Below are 16715 nucleotides of genomic sequence, written 5' to 3'. Positions count from 1 at the left end.
ACGACCTCTGTATTACTGAGATTTCAAAAATAAAAACCTATGAGTAAAATAATCATTGTTAAAGAAAAGTCATATTACTGAGGCCAATAGTCTGAGAAAGTTTCTAAAGAAAAAAAATTGAGAGAAGCAGCTTCTGATTATTGTAATAGTAAAACTAAGTAAGATCTATATTATAACAAGCCTAAGCAATCGTACAGAAAAATTTAAAAGATATGTTGAAAAATTTCTTTTGAAGTTCTCATGTCCAACTATTCCTCCCAATTCCGCCTTTCCCTTAATTTCTCCCTCTGATGTTATAAATAAAATCCTAGAGATTAGATAATCAAACACATGCCCCTTGAAAATCCCGATTGGCTTAATAAAAGCCTTTGTAAACTATTTTTCACCCATTTCACAAAATTTAGCAAATACTCAAGTTGCTATAGGGTTTTACAACCCCTGTCTAAAAAATAAAATAAAAGGCTTTTCAAACAAACGTCCTGAACGTCTATCAAATATTTTAAATCAAACAAAATTTGATAAATTTCCAAGTCGATGGAAATACGGTTTTACAGCACCTGTCCCCCCAAAAGTTTCTAATCTGACTTTCACTAACGTACGCCTATTACACTCACTCAAGTTTTTTTCAAAAGTCTATGAAGGTACCCTCTGTGACTTCCTTGAAGTTAAAATTTGTCCGCATAGCGACATCCGACAGTTTGGTAATTCGAGGAAAACTTCCACCACCCATTACCTTGTGCAAGTAGTACCTATCATCACAAGAGATCTTGAAAAAACAAATGTTTTGACTAATCTTTGTCTTATTTGATTTCAAAAAGCTTTTGACTTTGTTGACTATATCATCCTGATTCACTCATTGCTGGTTAAATTTGGGTTTGATCTTGTTTTATTAAATATTGTTGCATCGTTTCTTTCAAATAGATCTAAAGTTGTAAAATACAAAAATATTTTCAAAAATTTGTTTGAGTTTTGCTAAATCAAAAATCTGTAAACCTGGTACTGAAGACATCTTCCCTGATTTTTATGACAAAATGTGTATATATGCAGTATAGTGTTTTTTTTATCTTTGGCCTATTTTTTTGGCCCATTCTGATATATATCTATGCTCCATTTATTTTCAACTTAGTCTTTTTTACAATCCTTTCTTTAATTTTGAATATTTCATATTAACATTTTGACAGTTAATTTGACATTTATTTTAATAGTTTTTTTTTTATTTCGTAACATTTGACATGAGAATATGATTTTCTCATTTTTTCTTGGTGTCTTTGTTTTGCTTCTTTTTTGTTTGTTCATATGAAGCAAATTTGGCTCTATTACAGCTTGTAATTGGCTTTTATAAATAGTTATGATCTTATCTTAGATGAGGCCATTAAGTCAAAACTCTAAGAATATGTGTAATACTACTTGGGAGGCAAAGGGATTTTTTGACCGGTGTTAAGGGGGCTAAGACCCTCCTGACCCTAGGCATAATTACAAAGAGCGATTTTGTGCAAATTAGTCAAAAGGTCTTATATGCAGGTCTCTAGAAATAGCAAGCCCCCTAGACGTTGTAAAAAAAGTTCAAAATTCATGCAATATACTCATTATTTATATAAAGTATTTATCACTGGGATCGAAGGAAATTTTCTTTTGTCATTGTGTCAGAAAAAACAGTGGGTATTAACAGAAAACGATAATACTAAGAGTTATGTTAAACCAAATCAATAGGTACAATGAGCAGTCAAATTATCAAAAGGGTAAATGTACAATATCTTTGCAGTGTCTAAGGGTATTAACTTTATATTTCCAGAGCCAATATTACTACGAATACTATGGCTTCAATTGTGACTATCTGCGACTACAAGGGACTACTTTCAAGGGTGACTGCTTGAAGGTTAAAGTACCTGTAATTGAGAATGGGACTGTGACCAATAAGTACATTTAGATAATCAAAGAGGTGGATCAATAATATCTTAGGAGCATCTAAGGGTAACAACCTTACACTTTCAGAACCACTATTGCTGCTAATGCTTTGAATACAGACGTGCCACCGTGATTATGAATACCGTATTAAGGAATACTTATGACCTGGACAATGAATTTTTGCATCTGCTACTGTGATTACTTCCAACTTAGAGTATTTGTATACTCGTAAATTCATTCTAAGAATACACTGGCTATGACGTAGGGGGAAAGCACGAAAAATTTAAATGAAAATTTAATAGCCGAGAAAGACGAGGATAATGTCAGCCAAAAAGCAAGTCTAAGTAGATTTTATGACTAGGACCTCCTCCAAACCTTCTTCAGTGCTAAAAAAAAAGAGAAGGAAAACTTGCCTTTTGAAGTAAATTCATATAGAACAGAAGAAAAACTGAATCAAACAAAACCTGAATCAAAAAATTTTAATCCTAAATGTTTTTTTTTGTAAATTGCGCTGATAGGAATATCTCCAGTATGTCTATTTATCTCTGAATATTGACTAGTGATTTTTAAAGAGTCTGTGTTCAATTGTAAGGTTTTAAAGTGGCAGAGCCTATCAAGAGCTGGAGGAACGGCTGTATGAACACAAGATTTCAACAGATAAATTCCTGAAATGAATCCCTTGGTGAAAATAAAAATAACAGTTTTGATTCTGCTTTATCCTTCACATTAAGACTTCACATTCCACAAGTTTGTCGAAACGGCTCATCTTCAATATTTCAAGACAGGTAAGGAAAGAATTTGAAATTGGAAAATGGAGAGATTGTTGAGAGGGTTGTTGAACCTAAGGACACTATGTCCATCCCAGTTATTACTAGGCGTAGCTGCAATGTCTCAGGAATGGCAAATACAATCAAGTTGAATATGTCGGGAAATGCCAAATAGGATGTTGAACAAAGTCAAAAGACACCAAATACATTCTATTTATCAAAATATTTTATCCGTGATATCTAAGAAATAAGTGCAAATATTAAGCTATAAATCATAGAGAATTTTGAGCGGTATTTGAATTTAGTTGAAGTAAAGCTAAGTGCCTCGTGGTACATTTAAAGGAAACAATGGGGATACTTCAAATCTGAGAGGAATACTGGTCATAATCAAATTACGACTATGTGTACCACGGTTTTTAAATTGTGTATTTGCAATACCTGAAGATTGACTGGGTACAGTTATTTTGTCAAAAGTTCTAGGGAATATTGAATTAAATAAAGAACACAATATTCTCCTTTCTTATTAAAATAGAGTATTCAACATCTCAGGAACGTTTAAGGGTATTAGATTCACGCTTTCAAAGAAGATAAGCTTGTTTTGGTGTTACTTGGTTGTTCTAGATTTGCTTGTTTTTTTTATAGGCATATATTTTGGGGGTGATACCTGAAACGGGGATACCATAGGTATTCTGTGGTAGGCACAACACTTGACTGGGTAGAGAATTTAAAGTGAATTTATGGTCAATTGTGTATGGCTATGCTGTTTGACCTATGTGATTGTATAAATGAGTAGGGTTAAGGCTTCATTCAAGTACTGGTCTATATTAATCATTAATTTAGGAAAACAGTCTTCCTTTTCTCCTTCTGTCTCCCATTTTTTTAATTTGTTTTTGCTGTTGCATTGATGATTTCTCTTTTCGTTATATATTAAAAGAATTGAATTTTTATGCTGAGTTCAAATGCATAGGTTACATCAAATTTAGTCTTACTCATCAAAAGTTACGAGCCTGAGAAAATTTGACTTGTTTTGGAAAATATGGAGAAATACCCCCTAAAAGTCATAAAATCTTGAAGAAAATCCCACCATCGCATTCAGCGCATTAGAGGACCCCACTGTAGAAGTTTCAAGCTCTTATCTACAAAAATGTAGAACTTTGTATTTTTTGCCAGAAGACAGATCATGGGTGAGTGTTTATTTATTTGTTTGTTTGTTTTTTTCCCAGGGGTGATCGTATCGACCAAGTGGTCCTACAATGTCGCGCGATGGCTCATTCTAACCGAAATTAAGAGTTCTAGTGCCCTTTTTAAGTGACCAAAAAAATTGGGGGGCACCTAGGCCTCCTCTTACGGTCATTTTTTCCAAAGTTGACGCATTAAAATTTTAAGATAGCCATTTTGTTTAGCAGATAATAACTATGTTTTGGGGCTGACTTACTCTCCCACAGTCCTTAGGGGAGGGCATGCAAGCTACAAACTTTACATACAGTAATGAATATTTGGAAGTGTACAGACCTTTTTCTAGGATGATTTTCTGGTTGGGGGGGGAGGTTTTGAGTAGGGGGCTATGTGAGAGGATCTTCCCTTGGAGGAATTTGTCATGGGAGAAGAGAAGATCCATGAAGGGGGTGCAGGATTTTCTAGCAATATTTTTTTAGAACAATGAAAAAATAAAAATATGAAAAAAAATTTTCAACTGAAAGTAAGGACCAGCATTAAAACTTAAAACACACAGAGATTATTATGCACATGGGGGGGGTCAATCTCTGTTTAATAGTTCGCTCTTTACGCTAAAGTATTTCTGGTAATTTCAACTATTTATTCTACAGCCTTTGTGATTCAGGGGTCAATCTTAAAGAATTGTGACAAAATTGAAGCTTTAGTGTAAAGAGTGAGATATTAATGAGGGGGCAAACCGCCTCATATATATAATAAAATATACGAATATAGAAGTTTGTTACGTAAGTTAATTTGTAAGTTATGCATATTTTTTACTAATAAAAACGTTCGTTAAAAATTAAAAATTCTAGTTGCCTTTTTCAGTAACCGTAAAAAGTGTAGGGCAACTAGGCCTCCTCTCCCACCCCTTTTCTCAAAATCTTCTGATCAAAACCAAGAGAAAGCCATTTAGCCAAAAAAAAAATAATACGCGAATTTCGTTTTAATTATTCATCTGCGGAGAGCCAAAATAAAAACATGCGTTAATTCAAAAACGTTCAGAAATTAAATAAAAAAAAACAAGTTTTTTTAACTGAAAGAAAGGAGCAACATTAAAACTTAAACGAACAGAAACTACTCCGTGTATGAAAGGGGCTGTTCCTCCCTCAACTTCCCGCTCTTTACACTAAAGTTATTTAATGTTTAATAAAGTAGAATTGAGAGAAAAAGTAAAACTTTAGCGTAAAGAGCGGGAAGTTGAGGGAGTAACAGCCCCTTTTATACACGGAGTAATTTCTGTTCATTTTAAGTTTTAATGTCGCTCCTTACTTTCAGTTTAAAAAAACTTGTTTTTTTAAATTTAATAGTAAGTATAGAATTAACCGGTACTAATATAATACAAGAATAAACAAATCTAAAAACTTGCAACAATTAAACTGAAAATTTCAAAAAAGAACAATTACTAGAAACGGGAGTTTGGCTACTGCCCCCTTCCCTTTCTCTTTGTCGTAGAATGTCAAAGCCACTTCAAACATTCGCGCTTTACTGAAGACGAAACACTTTATATATATTATTTTTACAACATTGAAAATAAAAATTAATATCAGAATCACATTAATTCTTTTAATTTTAGTTTCTAGGAATCGATTTTAGTTTTCATTAAACATCAAAAATTATGTTTATGATCACGATTTCTTCCCAGTCATTTTTGTTAATACTGTTATTTATTTTTCATATGCTTTATGCACATTGTGTACGTCACTATGCTTTCGGAAAACAAATACATGTTGTTCAAGACGGGTATACCTTTCAGCTATATAGTTTCCGACACATAGTTCAATACATATTCAGATTTTTATTCAAGTGAAATTTAAACTTCAAGAAAACTTTTAGATGAGCATTAAAATTGTTTCCTCAAAATATTATCGATATAATTATAATATAATTACGAGAGGACAAAGCGGAAGAAAATTACTTAAACTTACTTGCAGAATTCCCTGTAGTTGAATTTTCATCTGGATCATCTCGTGTTAGCGTCCCTGTTAAACTGTAAAATAAATAGTTTGAAATTCAACCAAAATTGTTCATAATGTTTATCAACAAAAAAATACAGAATTTCAAAAGCTGAAATTCGTTGGAACAGAATATTTAGGACTTTATGGGAACTCTAACCATTGTAGAATTTCCAACTTGTTGAGAATAAAAAACATTGCAACTATACTTACAGCTATATTTAAAAATGAAAGTTCTTAAGCCGAACTGGCCAGACATGACAATAAACAACAAAGAGAGATAAAATTCCACAAAAAAAAACAGCCTCAAACGAGACTACGGCCAGTAGAGAGGAAAGACTAAAACAACGCGAATATTTCGCCTGTATCCAAACTAGGCGTCCTCAGCACAAGATAAAAAGAAAAGAAAACAAACACACTAAACTAAAAACAAATAAAACCACTACCAATAATAATAAAAACAATTGTCGCTACTGATCCACGTAGGGAAAAGAGGCTATTAGAGTTACTTCAATGAGAACATCAAAGCTTCATGATGCATTTTTTAGTCTTTCCTTTCTACTGGTCGTAGTCTCGCTTGAGGTTTTTTTTATTTGTGGAGTTTTATCTCTCTTTGTTGTTTAATATTTACATCTAGCCTATACTTTAATTTTCATTCTGTTTTACCTGTAAAATCATCAGGTTTAGAGATGTTTCATTAACGGTAACAACCCTGATTAACAAATAATGAATATAAGCCATATATTGTGACTATTTCAAACAGAAACTCTGCATAACTTTTCCATAAACACTAGGGTTGCATATATCTCATCCCAACTGGTCATAATAGTAACCAGGGCCAGGAACAGTGCTCAATAGACAATCTACTGCGTAAGACAGAACCTAATCCGAAATCCTACGGAAATGATTCTGTGTATTATGATCTTAAATATTTGCTGTTGTCCATATTTGCTGTTTTGCGTTGATGCAAAAATAACCAAAAAGATTCTTTCTCTTTTTTAATAGACTATAATTATTACTTAGATAACACGAAACTAAGAAAATTCCTAAAATATATATCCATTGCCTTGAAATAGTAATGATAAGCTAAAAATGTTTTCACAAAAATTGTTGTGTGTACACAAAAATGTATTTTACATAAATTTACTTTAAATGACACCATTGTCAAATATGATGCTCCAGAAATTTCAATCTACAATTGAAATCCAAACCATTTCAATTATTCAAACTTTTTTCGATTTTTTTTTGCGTTGAGGAGGATTATGTCTTTTTTTCTGCTAAAAAGTACATAAATCTTAATAATTTCAGCAATTTGTTGGACTTAAAACACAAATCACAGTCTCAACAACAAAAAATTGAATTTTCTTACTTGTTTAAAATTCAGCAAGACATTTTTTGGGGAATCTTTTGTTTTTACTGTGTAAATCACTTTTCTGAAACTGGCGGCTTGTATTTTTACTTAATAACAGGTTTTGTAAATGCTGTAAATAATTAGAAGACATTTTCATACAATATGTTTAATTTGCGTTCTTTTATTTAAGCCAATTGCTCATTTTGTTCAATGTTTCTGTTATTTCTCACTATTTTCTGTCAATTGATGAAAGTGAAAGAATGTAGAACGCAAAAAGGGCGTCAAAGAAACAGTGCGTACAATCAATCTATGGTTTTCTCTCCTTATTTGAAGAAAGGAGAAAACTTCTTCACTTGATCAAAATGAAGTTGCTTCCTTCCTCTTCACTAGTAAAAAAAATCACATTATAACTACTGTTTTCAAGAAAACCGTCCAGATTTGAATTAATACGAATCCATAATTGCCAGAAGCCTATTACAAATTCCTTGGAGAATTCAGTGCTTCTCAAACCACTACAGTTTAACGCTAGAAACACCATTCATAGAATAACCTTTACAACAGTCTGATAAACATTTAATTATGTTTTATTAGATCTCAGTGAGTGTCTCTCATTAAATGAAAAATATTGCTGTAAAACCGTAATTAAAATCCTAATTTGTAAAACTGTAATTACAAAACGGTATACTTTACAAAGTATAAAGGTAAATGTGTAAGAACAGACCGACCGTCTGCTAGCACTCATCATCGAACAATTATAAATTTGAAACATCTTAATTTTTTAAATGAGCAATAATTGTATATGTGTGTATTTTATCTCGAAAACGGCTCCATATATTTTTTTTTGAAAACTGGTATCCGGGGTTTTCCCAGTCTAAAAAGAAATCTGTATAGGCCACGAGTTTGAGGAAACTCATTAAGAGCCTTAGTTTTGAAAAAAAAAGATTCGCCTAAGTTTTATCATATTTGTATTACCCAGTAAAGAGCAAAACACAACCCATAGTAACTAAAAGTTAAAAAACAGGTTTTAGAAAAACGGCCTAGTGAAAACAAATTGCCATCTGACACTGACTCAAGAATAGTAACTATTATTTCGGTTCGTCTTAAGAGTTTACTGTGAAAAAACATTTATGGTGATTTTGAAAAAAACCTGAAACCCTCAAAAATAAAGTCAGATCAAAATGAAAAGTGTACCATTCAAATCAAAATAGTTAAAAAACTCTTAGAGAAAAAGTAGTTCCCCGCCTTGGACGAAAAGCAAAATCACATTTTTGCGTGGGTGGCACTGATCGGTCTCCTTTTTTTTCTTCTTTTGCCAGAGCTGGTAGTTTACCAGAATATCATAGGGAGATACTTAATGGTTCATTCGGAATCTATTTTTCCCATCTATGTGCTTTTTACAAATCCCACCATCTGCAAATGCCATATAGCACTAAAAATTACACTATTTGTGCCATTGTTTAAGGGCTAGCAGGCTATCAAAATAACGTAGACGTATTTGTCATAGCTCATATAAAAGATATTTTGCATATCTACGTTTCTCTATAAATAGCACCATCCGCAATTCTAAATGGCACTAAAAATGACACTTTTGGTTCCAAATCTCATTTGGAAGGGACTAGTAAGCTACCAGAATTTTTGTGGGCGATGTTTAATGGCTCATTTGAAAGCTATTGTTCATATATACTTCATTTTTATCAATTCTACAATCCAAAAGTATGATATAGCACAACAAACAAAACTTTTATTGTCACTTCTTAAGTAGAATAAAAAAAAACTGATTTTTTTAACTGAAAATAAGGAGCGACATTAAAACTCAAAACGAACAGAAATTACTCCGTATATGAAATGCGTTTTCCCCTCCTCAACACCTCGCTCATTACGCTAAGGTTTTTAATTGTTTAAAAAATTAGAATTGTGGCAAAGAGTTTTCTGATACGCTGAATGCGATGGTGTGATTTTCGTTAAGATTCTATGACTTTTAGGGGGTGTTTCCCCCTATTTTCCAAAATAAGGTAAATTTTCTCAGACTCGTAACTTTTGATGATTAAGACTAAATTTGATTAAATTTATATATTTAAAATCAGAATGAAAATACGATTCTTTTGATGTATCTTTTAGCATCAAAATTCTGATTTTTAGAGTTTCGTTTACTATTGAGCCGGGTTGCTCCTTACTACAGTTCGTTACCACGAACTGTTTGAAAAGCTTGGAAGCATATCATTATGTTATTATGCGTTCCAAGCTAGAAAAGCATGGAAAGGTATCATAATGATAATTACAGTCCAAAACCCTAAAGTGAAGGTTTGCAAGAACATCTGTCGTGTGTTCCTCCTCCAAGCCCCCTTAATAAAAAATGCAATTAAGGTACAATATATAAAATTGTACTTGATAAATTGACCAATCACAAATATATCAAATCATATTATTAGAGGTGTGGTTCTGTTAGTAAAGCACTGGACTTCAAATTAAAGTTTCTTATATTCGACTCCTGCATGATTTTTTTTTTTTAATCACGGTTGTATGCCTTCAATACAATCATTCTTTAGACAATTCACTTTTTTTTGTAAATGTGATGCACTCATTTTTAAACCATGTTCCGGTAAGGTATTTGTCAAGTGTTTTGATTCAAAGGGATTTAGAGGTCGTCCAGTTCAAGGCTTGCAACAACACTCTTAGTGAATTGCTGAATTTATACCTCAGCAAATGGCGTAATTAAGATCCTGGGGGGGGGAAGTTGGAGCCAATTTTTCTAAATCAAGTGAAAATGACAGAGAAAACTATAAAATTAGCCATATTGTAATAAAAAAGGTAAAGATGCACTAAAAGAAACTGACCCGTTTCAGTGGATGCTTGAATTACTCAGGCTTATCTTATTTTTGAAAAATATTATTGGAGAAACTAAACTTCAGCTGGGGAGGAGTAATTGGGGTCTTGTGGAAAACTGAGGTCTGACAAGGGCTGTTATACCCTCTGCCTAATAGCAAATTACGCCTCTGACCCCAACTTCTTGCTACTTAGGGGTTGGAGAAGTGTTGGCATGTGATTCTGGAACCACTTGAAGTTGTATATTAAAATAAGGATTAATTATTGTTGTACTTACGTATTGAAATTATATACTTATTTTTTTGTACTTAATTCAAAGATAAAGTTATTTGTAATTTATAGCCTATAGAGAAATCATAGTTTCTTTGTGTTTATTAAATTAAAAAAACAAGTTTTTTTTAACGGAAAGTAAGGAGCGACATTAAAACTTAAAACGAACAGAAATTACTTCGTATATGAATGGCGCTGCTTCCTCTTCAACGCCCCGCTCTTTACGCTAAAGCTTGGCTCTTTCTCTTAACTCTACTTTTTAAAACAGTAAAAAACTTTAGCGTAACGAACTTCTGTATTCTCATGTTTTTATTACGTATATGAAGGGGTTCACCCCTTCGTCAGTACCTCACTCTTTACGCTAAAGCTTAAATTTTGTCCCAATTTCTTAAGAATAAATAGTTGAAATTACTAAAAATACTTTAGCGTAAAGAACGAGGTACTAGGGGGAGGTAAACCCATCACATGTGTAATAATTTCTGTTCGTTTTAACTTTTAATGCTTCTCCTTACTTTCAGTTGAGAAAACTTTTTCATATTTATTTTTTCATTGTTTTTTCTTAAATAAGGCTAGAAAATCCTTCGCTCCCTTCATGAAAATTTTCTTCTCCCATTACAAATTACTCCAAAGAAAGTTCCCCCAACATATCCCCCTCTTTTCAACCCCCCCCCCCCCAACCTAAAAATCCCCCTGAGAATGTCTGTACACTTCCAAATAACCATTATTCTATGTAAGCACTGGTCAAAGTTTGTAACTTGTGGCCCCTCTCACGGGGACTGTGGGGGAGTAAATCGCCCCCAAAGACATAGTTATAAGATTTTTTGACTACGTTGAATAAAATGGCTATCTCAGAATTTTCATCTAGTAACTTTGGGAAAATAATTAGCGTGGGAGGGGGCCTAGGTGCCCTCCAATTTTTTAGTCACTTAAAAAGGGCACTAGAACTTTTCATTCCCGTTAGAATGGGCCCTCTCGTAAGATTTTAGGACTAGTGGGTCGATATGATCACCTCTTGGGGAAAAAAAACAAACAAAAAAACAAACAAACAAACAAATAAACACGCATTCGTGATCTGTCTTTTGGCAAAAAATGCGAAATTCCACAATTTTGTAGATAGGAACTGAAAACTTCTACAACAAGGTTCTCTGATACGCTGAATCGAATGGTTTGATTTTTGTTAATATTGTATGACTTTAGGGGGTATTTTCCCCTATTTTCTAAAATGAGGCAAATTTTCTCAGACTCGTAACTTTTGATGGATAAGAATAAACTTGATAAAATTTATATATTTAAAATCAGCATTAAAATGGTATTCTTTTGGTGTAGCTATTGATATGAAAATTCTATTTTTTAGAGTTTCGGCTACTATTGAGCTGGGTCGCTGGGTCGCTACTACTCCCACCACTCTATGTACAATTTTTTTGGGTGTTTAGCAGGGGAGAAGGGATGTTTAGTGAAATAAGCTAGAAATACGAAGATTGTGCTAATGTTTTTAAAACCTTGAACATTTTTTTTAAATAATTACTTTTAGAAAGGCAGGAAAATCAATGTGCTATAAAAATATTAGAAATTATTTATTAGTGTTCAGTTCATTTTTAATATAGAAGAGCGCATGTTTTCTTGCCTGTTGTGGCATGGCATTAAACTTATTTATAAATGTAAAACCCATCCAATGTGGGTTCAAATGTTGGAATACTCATTTAGTTCTATCCTACATTCCTTTTCTCAGTGTCTAAACATGCAATATCAGGCAAAGTATGGATGATAAACTTTTTGTTGTAAACTTCAGGTTTTTTAGGAAAACTCACCTAGTTCCATATAAATATTGTTTACATTACTAATAATAAAACAACATTAAAAAAATATGCAAAAATTTGTAACTGCTTATTGATTTTTCTATTACAACGGATCTTTTAACATACAATGTTTGTACCACATTCATTATTACAATAGATTTTTTCAAGATAACCTCCTTCAATGTCAAATTTTTAAGACTATTTTAAGGAAATAAAAAGAGCTGTTCAACCTTCTAAAAAGTCTATAAGTACAATTCCTTCCCAGTCATAGAAAACGGTTGTCAGTTCATTGTTGACAAAAATCTTTACGTGCTCTTGGAATGCTCGTCGTACTACAGAATTTTATGATATTAGAAAGGAAAATTCAGACCCAGAAATCAGAATTGCATAATGGTGAGGACGATGGCGAGCTTGCAAAGCTAACGAAACTTTATGGTAGATACGAAAATTATGCTTTGGTTTTGAAGACTTTGAAAAATACTTAATTTAAGGATACCATGGAAGTCGATACGATACAAATATTAGAAGTTAACTAGTTATGAAAAACAAACAGAGTTCTTCTGAGGGAAGTAAAGAGCGAAGTTGGAATGCAAAACTACCACTTCATGGTCTATCTAACAAATATCAATAGAATTAGTACAAACAAACCCTTTGATGATGTTTCCCCATGTTTGTAGGATCTTAGAAATGTAGTACTTTTATGAAAACACTAAACAATATATTACACACTATCGTTATTATAACTTATGAGACTGGCTGGAGAAATTGATTATTTTTTTCTTTGAAACACATTAAATAGCTACGTTAAGTCCTGTTTTGATGTAGTGTAGTAACTTTTCTTGATTAGCAAATAATACCAACAAGGTCCCATCCTTTGTGGGCAAAAACTTGAAAAACGAATGCGGCTATGGTAGAACATCACCCTTTTTTCTGTTTATCATATTGATATAATTAACAGTAAGTTCAAAGTGGCTCTTGCTTCAAAAGCAGACAAAGGTTTGGTCTTATGTAGTTCATTTCAAAAAACCCAGTTTATAATACCATTTATCTTACCTACACGAGAAATGATGTTTTTTTTTAATTTCAATTCAATTCCAAGCAGCGAGTGGCTTTTCTATTTAGAGACAGGTCAAATAACTCCCAAAGCCTAAAGACAATTTTCTGTTGATCTAGGAAAATTTGCCGCAAATATTTTGAATGCGCAAAGCTGTCCGCTTAGTTAACCCTTTGTGTCGAAGCTACTCGTCTTGAGCTGCTTTCTTAATTGCTACAAAATTTAATTTTTTTAAACGGCAGCCTCCCCCTCCCCTCCTTATGGAAAAATTATGATTGTAGTCTTGCTTCTACATTAAATTTAAATTAAAAATGGGCACAGATTACTTTGAAAAGATACATTTTTCCGTGGGATGTAATGAGTAAAGTTGAAGCTTAAAAAGAACAAAAATAGTACTTTACTTCACAGCCTATCTAACATATATCGATAAAGCTATTGCAACTAACCCAACTGGTGATATTTCCCTAAATTTATAAAATTAAAGAAACCTAGTGCTTTACTGAAAACACAAAACAATATAGGAGTTTTAGTACAGTAAGGAAGTACATTTAAGGAGTACATTTAAGTACATTTAAGTTTTTAGTACATTTAAGGAAACTCAACAGATTAAAAATAAAGTATTTGAGGATTGTTGCTAAACTTTTATTTTCTTTGGCATCACATTTGCATATTGAGCTTAGTCTTATAATTGATCTGTCATTTTGGATCTGTAAAGGACACTTTATGATTATTTTTTGACAAGTTCGTGGTGATATAATCTTGATAGTATTAGGACAACAGACTCGCTTTAGAATTTGTATTAAAACTTAATTTCTGCGGTGTATACCCGGATTCCCAGGGTTTATATCATGGGTTATTTGTTCTTCATTTAGAGTAATGCTAGGTGAAACCAAGATACTACCTGAAAAAACCCATCCAGTATTTTTTATGGTGTTTAATGACTTTGCACATGATAAAATAACATTTATTTTAATGTCTAAATTTGTAAGATAATTTAAATTGTATACTGAAAGATACTGATATGACAGCTAGTGTAGGACTATGATGAGCGTTATAGATTAGCTTGTTGTTGTGAGGCGACGTAATAAACGTAACTCCTACATCAGTTTTCTTGATTTTTATACTTGGCTTTTGTGTTTTCAGCAAAATCTTGTTTTCTCTAATCCTACAAACACAGAGAAATATATATAAGTTGCTTTTTTTCATCTAGTTTTATCGATATATATTAAATAGGCTGTGAAGTAATAATTTTTACTCGTTTTAAGTATCAACTTCGTTCTTTACTTCCCTCAGATAACACTATCCCAGAAAAGGACCCAAATATCAAACTGGTTAATATCAAACTGGTAAAAATCATCAAACTGAACCATCAAACACACGAGAGCAACATGGGCAGCTAAAGTAAAAGGGTATTGCCAAATTGCCAGAAGTAATACAAGTTGAAAACAAAGAACAAAGAAAATGTGGTTAGAAGATAAGTAACAGCCCGAGTCAAAACAGGTCAAAATAAAAGCAAAGATTAGGAAAACTTACGTTTAGGAGACAAGCGAAATCACGAATCAGAACATGACAAAAATGAAGTGAAGAGGATGTTTGCAACAGTGAGCATTAGAACGTGTCAATAATTAGAGTAAAGTAGAAAAAAAATATTAAGTTAGACGAAAAACATGGTCAAAATCTTTGACACCAACAGGGTCTGGAAACCCAGTACAAATTTACATAATACCATAAACTATGCAAGTGGTTCATATAAGCCACTAGGACATTTCAATATTTTAATTGTGCTCTCTTTGGAGTCCACCATTTCCCCATGGAAAGAGTAGCAACCAAAGTTAACAAATTTAGAGATTACTCCTTGCATGGTCAAATTAAAGCTCCACCACCACAAATTCCGAATGAATTGGTTTGTCCTTTTTTAGGATGTCAATTTCTCTCTAAGAAATATATTGTAAACTAATTCGAAACTTGATCTTAAGCTTCCCTCTTGTTTTATTCAACATAAGTGATGATCGAACCATCAACAGCTGTAAAGTTTTTAGCTGTAAAGTAGCTGGACAAATATATCATAAAATAAATTGAACGGGATATTCATCACAAACCAATGAAGATGATTTGAACCACCAAATATACTTTTTAGTCGTTGACGAAGCTGTTGAAGAACGCCTCGCACATCCTTTAAATTATGGAATCTCTCGTAATCTAATGAATTTTTTGGAAGAAACATTGCGACACACCTATCCAAAAGATTATAAGAAAATACGAGAATTGAATAATGACACAAATCAACTTGATGCTTCACTAGGACAACAGTGTACAAACGTGCACCTTATTTTCACTGTGGCAGATGGTGTTGATTATAGACGGTTCAACCCTCCTGCTTGTAATAAAGTATGCACTGTGCTTACCCTTAGTGTTGACAATTGTTTTCTGCCAAACCAAAGGGTTGTAAAACTACTTGGCAAAAAACTTGTCAACTTATGAATACTAATCATCGTGTTGACCCCTTTATCTACTTATTGTTTTGTCCATCTGGAACGCCAGGATGAACAGTGGATATGCCACTTTAAACACCTCATGCAAGTTGTCTGCAAATAACACGGCTTGGATTAGCGAACTATCCAAACACTTTTTGGACTGAAGCTCTAACACCCAACCTCCTTAGAATTTGTTTTAATGTTCTGTATTTTAATTGAAGACTTTTTCAACTCTATTTTATCGATGTCAATATTTGTTTTGAGCAAGATCACATCCAATAAATAAAATTCAACAAAAAACTATTATGGCCGAAACCTAAGTAGATCTTACGCGAATTTTGCAACGACTTACCTTCAAAACAAAATGTATTTGTTCGCAAAAAAGTAATAAAGTAGTACTTAGGAGGTATTTTAAACATGTTTCTATATAAAAAGAATTTGCGGGTCTGAACAGGAAGTATTTTCTAAATAAATCCAGGACCTGGGAAATGAAAACTTCCCCGAAAATGTCTTTAATGAAGTCGAATTTCTGGAAGATATAATTTCCGGTAACAGTTTAATTGAGGAAGTGTTTGGATGATGTTTGTCCACACAAAGTTTCACTTTAATAAGGGACCGAATTGTTTTCGGTTTGATCAATAGAGCAATTAGTTAGATTAAGGCAAAAATTGTCGTTCACCTTCCAGAAGAATATAAATCGTATAAAAGCTACGGTTCTGTAAAAGATAGAGAAAAGTGAGGAACTGAATCTACTCTAGAATTCCTCGACTCTAGAGTAGAATTGAGTATATTCGATTCTAGAGTAGAATCGAGTTATATTGTAGATTTACAACCCCAAGACTTAAAAATAAATAAAATATGAAATTAATACTTTTATATAACTCAGATATTTAAGAAGTGATGTGCAATGGAACCGGTATTAATATTACGGAATTATGTAGCAACATAATTAAGCTCAATAGAGTTGCTGGGAAAATCAGGAAGCAAAGATTAAATTTTTTGACTTACGCTTGACTCTAGTAAAGGTCAATTCAAATAAACCATTTGGCGTTAATAATTTTTACGTTCAACCGCACATGCCATAACTACGCATATGTCACAAAGCCAA

The 16715-nt window shown here is 32.7% G+C and overlaps 1 protein-coding gene across 3 annotated transcripts in view; it reads right to left on the bottom strand.

The window, feature by feature from the left end:
* The window catches only part of LOC136035709 (uncharacterized), a 74332-nt gene extending 68394 nt beyond the window's left edge, over positions 1-5938 (bottom strand). For all 3 annotated transcript variants that reach the window (XM_065717656.1, XM_065717657.1, XM_065717658.1), the window contains exon 1: positions 5813-5938. In XM_065717656.1, coding sequence (XP_065573728.1) covers position 5813 — 1 coding nt within the window. In that variant the 5' untranslated portion in view covers positions 5814-5938. The remainder of the gene's footprint in view (positions 1-5812) is intronic.
* Between the last annotated feature and the right edge of the window lie 10777 nt (positions 5939-16715).

This window comes from Artemia franciscana, chromosome 14, assembly GCF_032884065.1.
Source record: "Artemia franciscana chromosome 14, ASM3288406v1, whole genome shotgun sequence".
Taxonomy (NCBI): domain Eukaryota; kingdom Metazoa; phylum Arthropoda; class Branchiopoda; order Anostraca; family Artemiidae; genus Artemia; species Artemia franciscana.
The sequence above is the reverse complement of the archived record's forward strand: the minus strand, read 5'-3'. Positions and strand labels throughout refer to the sequence as shown.